This window comes from Castor canadensis, chromosome 7 (genome assembly GCF_047511655.1).
Source record: "Castor canadensis chromosome 7, mCasCan1.hap1v2, whole genome shotgun sequence".
NCBI lineage: Eukaryota > Metazoa > Chordata > Mammalia > Rodentia > Castoridae > Castor > Castor canadensis.
This window is the reverse complement of record NC_133392.1, coordinates 133,723,193-133,734,157: the sequence shown is the minus strand read 5'-3', so window position 1 is coordinate 133,734,157 and position 10,965 is coordinate 133,723,193. Positions and strand designations below refer to the sequence as shown.

The window sequence follows — 10,965 nt, the reverse complement described above, 5'->3', positions numbered from 1 at the left end:
TGTAGTTTCTCAGCCTTTGCGGTCCGGGCCTGGGGCGCCCGGCCGGCCCGGCAGTATGGAACGTCCAGTGGAGGGGGCCTGCGTGTCTTGTGCACGCGTCCCCACACCTACAATGGAAGTTTATAGACCTAGCACGTCCTTAGCAAGAACCGGATTAGACATTCGCCCAGGAGATTGTGGGAAAGGGGTAGCGAGTGAGTGGGATCATTCCAGCAGAAGAAACGGCTCCTACAAACATGGAAGCATGGAGCAGTTCTGGATGGGTGACGACAGTGTATCCGAGGATTTATAAATGAAGAGAAACCAGTTCATGAAGCCCAAGGATTCTGACCTTTTCTTGAAATATAAACACCACAGAGCCGGAGCAGAATGAAGGACTCTGTGTTTTATTCTTTGCTTTACCACCCCCATCCCCAGTTCAGCTTGCCACAGCATTTTGTATCTTCGTCCCCGAGGCCCATGTGCTAGGAATTCAGGTGTTTTTTTATCAGTGATCACATTTGAGTTTTAGAAATATTACCAACCTCAATAGAGTGATTAGGAACAAAACTGGGCACAAAAAGCCATAGAGTTCTGGCTTAAATTGCTTTGTCTGCCTCCGTTTTACCCAAAATCTCAGGGCTGAAATCTGGCAACTCAAAGGTCACTTTCAATCTTGGTTTATTTGGTCAGCATCGTTTTTTCCCTTTGTGTGCTGGGGATTGAACTCAGGGCCTCTCAAATGTTGGCAAGCACTCCACCACTAAGCTATAATTTCTCAGCCTGGCCAGCACCTTTTTAAAAAATTAACTGCCCCACATTTTAAAATGGGAGGTTCCACACGTTTAAACACTTAACAGATGCCAAGAATGGTGGTGAGTCTTCAGGAGGTGGAGGCAGGAGGAACTAGAGTTCAAGGCCAGCCGTGGTTGCATATAGGGTGACCCCGTCTCCAAAAAAAAAGGCTGGAGATGTAGCTCAAGTGGTAGACTGCCTGCCTGGCAAGTGCAGGGCCCTGAGTTCAAAGCTGAGTAAAACACACACACCAGGAATATTTCAAAAAGAAAAACAGATTTCTAGCTTCTCTTGAAATTCTGGCAATTTGACAATTTGGGGAGCTGATTCTCCTAAGATGGAGCTCAATAACTGCTGCTGCCTTTGGACACACACAGTCTTCAGTTTCTCACATTTCCTACACTACTTCCAAGTAGTGGTATCACTTGCCATTTATCATGTGCTTCTGTTACTTCTTTCTACTGAGCTCTGTTAGCATTTGAATTGCCCACCTTGGTACCATTCCTGCATGGTGTTTCTGAGGAGTGACACAAATCTATTTTAGAATGACTGGTCATGCAAGACAGATTGAAGAGCTAGGACACAGTAAGAAATAAATTGGAAACCTGTTGACGATTCTGAACATAAGATGTACAACTCCAGAGCGACCTGCCTAAGTGACTGGGAAAAATGATACCACTGAGAAATAAGAAGTCAGGGAGAGCTGGCAGTGTAGCTAAGTAGTAGAGCACTTGCGTGGTTTATGAAGCCCTGGGTTTCATCCCCAGCACCATGAAAATGACAACAGCATCAGGAAAAGGATGAAGAAAAGAAAGGAAAGGAAGGAAGGAAGGGAGAAAGGAAGGAATTGGAAAGGGTAGTGATCAATACCTTGCCACTTTATGGTCAAGATCCACAGTTTACCAATTCTGTAATCCATCAGTGTTCTGCTGGGCATACCTTGGGTGTTCAGGAAATTCTAGTTGAATTATAACTCTGATTTCATGTGGACCATATATCTGCTGGGGTAAGGGCTGGAAGAGTTGGAAAGCTTGAATGAAACAAGCAACTTGTGGACCTTAGGAGTTTCCTCCAGAATGGGTGGTCCTTGGCCTTGGGGACAATTAACCCATTTGGGGGAAAATTCTATGCAGAAGTCCTGAAACAAGCATATCATGATAGCACACAGATGTAATCCCAGCACTCAAGAAGCTGAGGGAGGAAGATCATGAGTGAGTTTGAGGCCAGCCTGAGCTACCTAGTAAAACTCCATGGTTAAAATAAATAAAACAAAGCAGAAATTGGGCATGAAAAAAGGGTGAGATGGAAATGGCGTCATTCCAAGGGGAAAGAAAAGCAAAAAGATCAGATTGCATGACATTACCAGGAACATACTGAAACAGCAAGGTCTTTTTATTTTATTTTATCATCATTACATTTACTTACATGTGTATACATTATTTGCCCCCAACCGCCTTCCAAAACAGCAAGATCTTGTTTGGGACATTAAGCAGATTTGGGCCAATCATACTGAGGTTTGAAAGGCTAGACTTCTCAATGTTTTGGTAGTGCACCACTTAAAAGGGAAAAAATTGTTCAGCCCAAACTACAAATTGCCTTTTTAAAAAACAAGTTATTTTTATGCACAAAAGTAATGCTATGCACTATATAAAAATTTACTTTAAAACACCATCCTCCTGATCTCTGCCTCCTGAGTAGCTAGGATTAGAGGTATGAGCCACAGTGCCCAGCTAGACAAGATTTTTCAAAGATTAGACAAAAATAACAGATTCCACCCCCCACCCCATGTGTCATATCATACACACTGGGCACTGCCCTTCCCAAACACACACATCACAGACTCCGATTTAGTGAAAGGGAGTGGGCACATGGTAGCAGTCTCTCTGCAGACTTCAGAAATCGAGACATCAAAAAACTGTGATGGAGGCTGGCGGAGTGGCTCAAGTGGTAGAGCGCTTGCCTAACAAGCATGAGGCTTTGCGCTTAAACTCCAGTACCCCTCCCCCTTCAAAAAAAAAAACAAACGAAAAAGAACTGTGACTGCTGTAGAATGCTTTATACCTAACTCATTTAGTCCCTATAGCAATTCTGCGCTGCTGATACTATTATCTTCACTTAACAGAGGGGGAAACTGAGGCACAATGAGATTTAGGAAGACTACCAGGGTCACAGAGAAGTTAGCGTAGCCAGGTTTTTGCCCCCAGTGGTTTGGGTTCACACTCCCTGGTGTGGGAGTAGAGGAAGCAACCTCGGTCTCGTCGCTCCCTAATCAGAACTGTCGTGAGAGGACAGCGCTGAGACACAGCGAGAGCCGCTAACTGCTGACCCTCCCCTAACGCGGTCGCCTAACGAAGGTCAGTTTATCCGTTGTTCTGGTCTCCAGAACGCAAGGCTGACGTGCGCGCAGGCGCAGATCGGTAGGCCGGGTTTCTACGGTTTCCCAAGCGAGACGGCAAGGCAACTCCGGGAGTCGTGCTGTATACGTCGTGCAGCGGGCCTCCTTTACGGCAGGAGGCTGCGTCGCTTGCTGATCGCCCTAAAGCTGCGTCCTGGAAGGAGACAAGGGCACTGCCGAGGGAAGGTAAGAGCTGCTTACGTCCGTGCGGCAGTTAAGGAGCGTCCCTTTGAAATATTCCCTCTTGGTTTGGGTGTCCCCTTCTCCTGGGCCCGAGCTCTGGGTGTGTTCTCTGCACCTTCAGTACAGCCAACGTCCCCGACGCCTGGAGACTGCACCTCTTGCCCTCGTCTCCCCAGATTAATCGGGCGTTCTGCCGCATTCATGCTTTGGCCTTCTGTTTCTTGACCTGAAGTCCCCGCTGCTTACTCCGGCCTTTAAGGTCTCTGCTTGGTTTCGGCCCAGCCAACGTCATCAGCTTCTTCCCGTCATGCACTCTGCGCTCCCGCCACGCCGAGGCCTCAGTTTCCCAAACCCACCTACCACACTCAGCGTTGCTCTGTTGGGACCTTGCCCACCGACCTTGGCGGACTCTGAACCCATCTCAAAGAAGCTTCCCCTTTGAATCACTCTTACCCTGGCTACTGCCAGTAGGTGCCCCTGGTGCTTAGGTTGAGCTGCTGCTCTCCTCTGCCTGGAACGTAATTACTTAGTAGATGACTGAAAGAAGTTTTAGAAATTAAATTCGCCGGTAAATCTGCTAGGCATACACAATTACATTGACTGACGTGTGTGTTTTTTACACACACACACACACACACACACACACCACCTCCTACTGAGGATTGAACCCCAGGCCTGGCTCCCAGCACTCTACTGTGCTCCCGGTCCTTTTGTTTTAACTCCCTGCCTTATCCTCCCGAGTGGCTGAGATTACTGGCATGCACCACCATGCCCATTTCCATGTGGTTTTCCCTTTGGTATTATTGTAGTCTCAGTCTCTCCTTCTTTCTCTCAACATTTATTATGTGTTTGCCATGCCTATTCTTCCCTCCTCCAAATGTGGCATAGTCTAATGAGCACCAGAATTTAATTATTTATTTATTACTGTACATTTATTTCATTTTGGCTGTACTGGGCTTTGAACTCAGGGCCTCACACCTGCTAGGCAGGCGCTGTACCTCTTGAGCCACTCCACCAGCCCTTTTTTGTGTTAAGTATTTTCGAGATAGGGTCTCATGAACTATTTACCCAGGCTGGCTTCGAACCATGATCCTCCTGATCTCTGCCTCCTGAGTAGCTAGGATCACAGGCATGAGCCGCTGGTGCCTGGCACATTTAAGTTGTTTGAAATTCTTTTTTTTTTTTTTTTAACCAGTTACTGAGCCTCTGATTGGTCCCTGCCCTCAAAGCAACATTATCCAGTAGGGCTTATACAAGTAAATAGTCCATTACAGTGATGTGCAAAATATTCCTTTGGACGTTGAGACTGTTGTAGCAACACAGAGGAGGGACACTGGATTCAGAAGGGCTTCTTAGGAGATATGTCATCCAAATTGATATTCGAAAAATGGAGCTAGAGGTGTGGCTGAAGCAGTAAAAGGCAAATTTGAAGGCTTGAGTTCAAACCCCAGAGTTTCAAAGAGTGGGTAGAAAAATATAAAGAAATATGTTGTGATTGTACTTTTTTGTTCTTTTCGGTTTTCTTAAGCTCTGTTTCAAAGGAGTGACTTTATTGAGTTAATTTCATAGGTTTTTGTTTCTTTGTCTTTTTGACAGTAGTGGGTTTGAACTCAGGGCTTCACACTTGTTAGGCAGGCTTTCTACCACTTGAGCCATTCCTCCAGTCCTTTTGTGTGTTGGGTATTTTTCATACAGGATCTCACAAACTATTTGCCAGGCCTGACCTCGATCTCTGCCTCCTGAGTAGCTAGGATTACACATGTGAGCCACTGGGGCCCGGCCAAACAACCAAAATTTTTGCTTTTGACAAAAATGACCTCATCAGTATACAGAGAATTTCTATGCATCGTGTTTCTGTTTTGTTTTGTTTTCCCCCTGAACTGGGGTTTGAACAGGCCCTACACCTTTGAGCCACTCCATCAGCCCTTTTTATTTGTTTATTTATTTATTTTAAGATAGGGTCTCTTGAACTATTTGCTTGGACTGGTTTTGAACCATGATCCTTCTGACTTCAGCCTCCGAAGTAGCTAGGATTACAGGCATGAGCTACTGGCACCCAGTGTATACATTGTTCTTTAGTTCTAGTTCTCTTTTCCTTAAGTTTTGTGAAGGCACAGCGATTGCTCATCTGCCATAAGCTGGAAGAAACTAATGAAAAAGCTTGGTGAGATGGAATCTGGAGAATGCAGCTTTCTGGAGGGTGTGGTATGATTAACTATCTCATTTTTTCTTAGAAATGACTGATTTGATTGCACTCTTGTGGCATTCTTCTTATTACTTTTGTCTTCCATTACAGCCATGCCTTTCCTTGACTTGCAGAAACGGCTGGGCATTAGTCTAGATCGTCATTTACTAATCCAGAATGCTGAACAGCCCTTCAAGATTCCAACATTATGCCAGGCTTTTGAAAAAGAATGGATAGAATGTGCACATGGAATTGGTGGTATCCGGGCGCAAAAAGAGTGCAGCATAGAACTTGATGATTTCAAAGAATGTTTGCTTCGGCAGAAAACAGTAAGGCAATATGGGGGATGGATTGCTTCCTTGTCTTTTCAGGCTACTCTTTTAAGTGTTCTTAATTGGTTATTGGACAGTGGCTTCCCTAATGTGAATTGGCAAAACTTGTGTGGTGAAGCACTTTCTCTACTTAAGTGTCCTGGGATCTGAGGAGAGTCCACTCTTCCTTGGTGTTCTTGCTCATCTTCTCTCAAATTTTCCCTGGCTAGTGTTGTACTCTGCTGTAGCCACCAGGTTAGAAAGTGCATGTGTGTATGTCCATTTTTCCAGTAGACTATGAAGCTAAGACTATCAACCAGCTTTGGATGTTGGTTCTTGAAAATCTCCTGAGAGAAGAAATCTTTGAGTTTGGGCTGTCATTTTGCCTAATATTTTTAGTTCCAGTTTCTTGGAATTCAGGAAAGTAACCTAGATTTTCAGTTAAATTTATAGCAAAGTCATCTGGATCAAAAAATCCTTATCTGTTAACATTTGCTACTGGCATTTGAATAAAGTAAAGCCAAACTTGAAAGGAATGAAAGAGTGCCAGTATGTTTTTGTATTGATCTCTGCAGGAATATTGATCCTTAGGTAATATTTTAGTCTTACTGAGGAACAGTGGGTGGTTCATGTTCACAACATGACTTAATTTCTGTTCTTTTGGTTCCCAGTTATTTATTGCACAGATCAAGATTTTGAACAGTCTTGAACAATTTACCCCAAGAAGAACATTGGGTTGGGAGTTGAAAGAGCCAGGTTCTGATGCTGCTTCTGCCACCAGTGGTTTTGTGATTGAACAAATCACCTCCCCTTGGTCTTGGTTTCCTTTTCCTGGAAAATTTACAATTTTGTTATCAGGTCGCCTCCTAATCCTGTGAGTTTATGAATAGATACCATTTGAGAAGTCATCCTAAAGGACTAGACACTTTGCTGTAGTTAAAGCAGCAAGTGAATCAGGCAGTTACAACCAAGCACTGTTAGCATGTAATAACGCATTTCTTAAAACAAGCCTGTGAAATGAGTTACTCTTATTTTCCTCATTAAATAATTAAAAATTTAAGAGGAATTGGAGTACAGCTCAATGATAGTGTGGTGCCTTGCAAGTGCAAAGCCCTAGGGTCTAATTAAATGCACCACCATCATCAAAAAATCCTAAAAAACTCATATATCCTAGCGGTATAACTTTGTGGTAGAGTGTTTGCATGTGCAAAGACCTGGGTGCAATCCCTTGCACCATAAAACATCAACAACAACAAAGCACTCTTATAGCTAGTAAGTGGTGGAGTTGAGATTTTGACCTGGTAAGGCTACTCCACAGCCTTGTTTTCTTTTTTTAATCCACAACACGAAAACACTAAGTGCTACGTGTTTTTCTTTATTTTTTTATTTGGTTTTGTGTATCTGTATTGACCCCAGGGCCTCTCACCTAATAAGCATGTACTATAACTATTGACTTACCCTCAGCCCCAAGATTTGACATATGGTGGTGTCATAGCCCAACCGTGACTAGTTCTCTATTGGGAGATTCTTTAGTAGAGAAATGTAAGCATGTAGTCTTTTAAAAATGATTAATATTTGTATCAGTATTCAGGATACTTGTGTTTTTTCTACTGAAGTTACATCAAGACTGCTTCTTTAAAGTTAATGAGATATTTAACTGAATATAAAAACTCTTCATGCCTTTGAGACAAGGTACTCAAAAACATTTATCAAAGCATGTATTGTAGCAGGAACTATCTAGGCACTAGGGATATAGCAATAAGCAAAACAGCAAAAGGTCCCTGATTTCATGGAACTTACATTCTAGTAGAAGGAAGGACAGGAAATTAGCGAATAAATACTTAAAATATGGTGTGTTCGATGATATGTGTGATGGGGAAAATAAAGAGAAAGAAAGTGGTAGGGTTTTAAGAGGATGGTATTTATAGTATTAGAATGGTTCAAGAAGAGCTCAGCAATAGAAGACACTTAGCAGACTTAAAGCCACATGAGTAAGAGGGAAGATTCCTCCAGGCAAGGGAACAGCAAGTGCTCAGGTCCCTGGGCAGGCCCTCTTACTACTTTAGCCACTCTGCCAGCCCTTTTTTTTGTGGTGCGTTTTTGAGATAGGGTCTCTCAAACTATTTGCCCAGGCTGGCTTCAAACCTAAATCCTTCTGATCTCTGCCTTCTGAGTAGCTAGGATTACAGGCATGAACCACTGGCACCCAGCTTTAATTATAAGTTTTCAAGGAGCCATTATTAATACTAAAAATGTATTTGTTCAAAAGCTTGGGAAGTGATTTCAAGTTACTTTTTAAAAGATGGACATCAGGGCTGGGGCATAGTTAAATGCTAGCTGGATTTGATTCCCAGCATTGGGGAGTAAAAAAAGGAAAAAGATTTCATCTCAGAGGCCCTCTTAGATAAGAAGCCATCCTCTAGAGTTTAAGAATGAAGCCAAAATCTAGCTTTCTTCGGTCCTCACTTTCTGGTGGGTATTTCCCTCTATTTTAATGGGTTTTTGGGGGGTTTGTTTGTTTGTTTATTTACCTCTGACAGATGAAACGCATGTGGACCATCCAGAAACAGCGGGAGAAGCTAATAAAGGAAGGGAAGTACACCCCCCCACCTCACCACATGGGCAAGGCAGATCCCAGGCCCTGATCACTGGAGGCTGATTTTCAAGTTGTTTGTGTTCCACTGAAAAGGTTGTTCACTAAAAACCTCTTCATCAAAATGTGTAAAAATAAAGGATTTCTCCATCTTGTTCTGTTTTCTTTTGGATCATAGTTTTCCATAATGAGATTGCAACTTATTTTTTTGTTTGGAAAAATGCACTTACCTGTGCCTAAAAAATTAGCATGTAGGGAATGATTAGCATTTTCTGATAGCTTACCGTGTATGAGGTATTCTGTGAATGAAGCAGAAATAGTCACTCTATTCTTTAATGCTTCCATTCTGGTTTATTTTCTGTAACACAGACTTAGGCTGTGGGGAGGAGGCAGTGAAGACCATGGTTGTGTGTTTTAAGGTTTGTGAGCTCTAACTTGAAGGCTAAGAGAGTGCCAAGTTCAGATTATTTATTTATTTATTTATTTATTTAGGCTTTTTGAGATAGGTTCTGTGTAAGCCAAGCTGGCCTCTAACTCTAGATTCTCCTGCTTCCACTTCCTGAGTTGCTGGGATTAGAGGTATGTACCACCATATCTGGCCAGATAATTTAATTTTGAAGAAACAGTATTTGTTTTTTCAGTTTGGTATCTTAAATCGGTTGAGTATTGGTACTTCTAGTTGACATGTTTAGAAACCTGTTTTTGAAAGAAAAATGAAGATACTGTAAATCAAAACTACACTGAGATTCCACCTCACCCCAGTGAGAATGGCAATCATCAAGAAAACAAACAAGGGGCTGGTAGAGTGCCTCAAGTTGCAGAGTACCTGCCAAGCAAGCAGGAAGCCCTGAGTTCAAACTTAAGTGCTGCCAAAAAAAAAAAACCACCAAAAACAAGGATGTTGGCTGCTGACTTAGGGGTGGAAGGAAGGAGTCCTTGTATACATGGTTAGTGGGAATGTAAATTACTGCAGCCATATGGAAATCAGTATGAAGGTTCCTCAGAAACTAAAAATAGAACTGTCATGTGATCCACAATACCACTCCTGGGCATACACTGGAAAGAATGTAAGTACATACTATAGAGATTCCTGTACACTCATGTTTATAGAACGCTATTCACGTTAGCTAAACTAGAATCAGTCTAGGTGTCCATTGTCAACTGATGAATGGATAAAGAGAATGTGTCACCCAATGGAGTTATTTAGCCATGAAGAATGGAATGGTGTTTTTAGGAAATGAACTTGAAATCACATTAAAATAAGAAAGACAAATATTGCATGTTCTCATGTGGAATTAACTTAGACATTAAAATGACACTAGTATAAAATGGACTTTGGGAGAGGGAGAAAAGGTGAGGGTGAAGGGGTGGTGAATATGATTGAAGTAATGCCTAGGATTCATGGGAACAGAATAATGAAGCCTGTTAAAATTGTTTAAAGCTAGTGCTAGTGACTCATGCCTATAATCCTAGCTTACTTGGGAGGAGGAGATCTAGAGAGTTGCAGTTCCACACCAGCCCAGGCAAAAAAGTTTGTAAGACCCCATCTCAATGGGCATGGTGGCCCACGCCTGTCATCCCATCTATAGCAGGAAAGAAAGATAGGCTCTTGGTCCAAGCCAACCTCAGCCTGGCTGGCCTCAAACCTCAATCCTCCAAATAGCTGAGATTACAGGCATGAACCAACCATGTTCATATCCCCTCCCCTCCTCTTTTTGAGATAGGATCTCCCTATGTAGCCCAAACTGGCCTCAAAATCTTGAGATCATCCTGCCTCAGTGTTTGGAATAATAGGATTATGGGTGTGCACCACCACATCATTTTTAATTAAGGTATTAAAATTTACTACCTTAGGCCATGAATGTAGTTTAGTAGTGGAACATGGCCTAGCAATTGCTAGCACTGTGGGGAAAAGTACTACCTTGAGCATTTTAAAGTGTACAGTTTAGTGGCACTGAGCACATTCATACTGTTGTTTAACCATCACCACCATCCATTTCCAGAACTCTTTCATTTGTAAAACTGAAACTCTTAACTCCCGTTCTCTCTTCCCCCAGTCTCTCGCAACCTTCATCCTATTTATTGTCTGTTTCAATGATTTTGACTTCTTTAAGTAACTCAAATAAGTGGAATCATACAGTATTTGTGTTTCTGTTTGTTTTTGCAGTGGTGAGGATCAAACCCAGGGCCTTGCACATGCTAGACAAGCACCCTACCACTGAGCTACACCCCCAGTCCACTATTTGTCCTTTTCTGACTGGCTTATTTCACTTACAGTGTTCTTAAGATTCATCCATGTTGCAGCATGTGTCAGAATTTCGTTTTTAAGGCTGGATAATATTCCATTGTACGTTCCACGTTTTGCTTGTCCATCTTGTCAGTGGGCATTTTATATATTATGAATAACACTGCTATGAAGGTGTGTACAAATACCATGGAGACCATGCTTTCAGTTCCTTTTTTTGACTACTGGGGTTTGAACTCAGGGCCTCACACTTGCTAGGCAGGTGCTTTGCCATTTGGC

General features: G+C 42.6%; 1 protein-coding gene across 2 annotated transcripts; it reads left to right on the top strand.

The window, feature by feature from the left end:
• The first annotated feature begins 3,199 nt into the window (after nt 1-3,199).
• Nucleotides 3,200-8,596, top strand: Ndufs5 (NADH:ubiquinone oxidoreductase subunit S5). Of its 2 annotated transcripts, none has more exons than XM_020184304.2 (3): nt 3,200-3,355; nt 5,649-5,866; nt 8,389-8,596. In XM_020184304.2, exons 2-3 carry the CDS (start codon nt 5,651-5,653, stop codon nt 8,491-8,493), a joined length of 321 nt encoding a protein of 106 aa, XP_020039893.1. In that variant the 5' UTR covers nt 3,200-3,355; nt 5,649-5,650; the 3' UTR covers nt 8,494-8,596. The 2 variants fall into 2 exon arrangements, with proteins under 2 accessions (XP_020039893.1, XP_020039892.1); XM_020184303.2 differs by lacking the exon at nt 3,200-3,355 and adding an exon at nt 5,448-5,557.
• Nucleotides 8,597-10,965: the final 2,369 nt, after the last annotated feature.

Bases quoted from the DNA above. Each gene is read 5' to 3' on its own strand.
- Ndufs5 (XM_020184303.2), top strand. From the start codon at position 5,536: ATGCAGCTTTCTGGAGGGTGTG. The intron at 5,558-5,648 runs GTATGATTAACT...CTTCCATTACAG, and splicing joins GCAGCTTTCTGGAGGGTGTG to CCATGCCTTTCCTTGACTTG. The intron at 5,867-8,388 runs GTAAGGCAATAT...TACCTCTGACAG, and splicing joins GTTTGCTTCGGCAGAAAACA to ATGAAACGCATGTGGACCAT.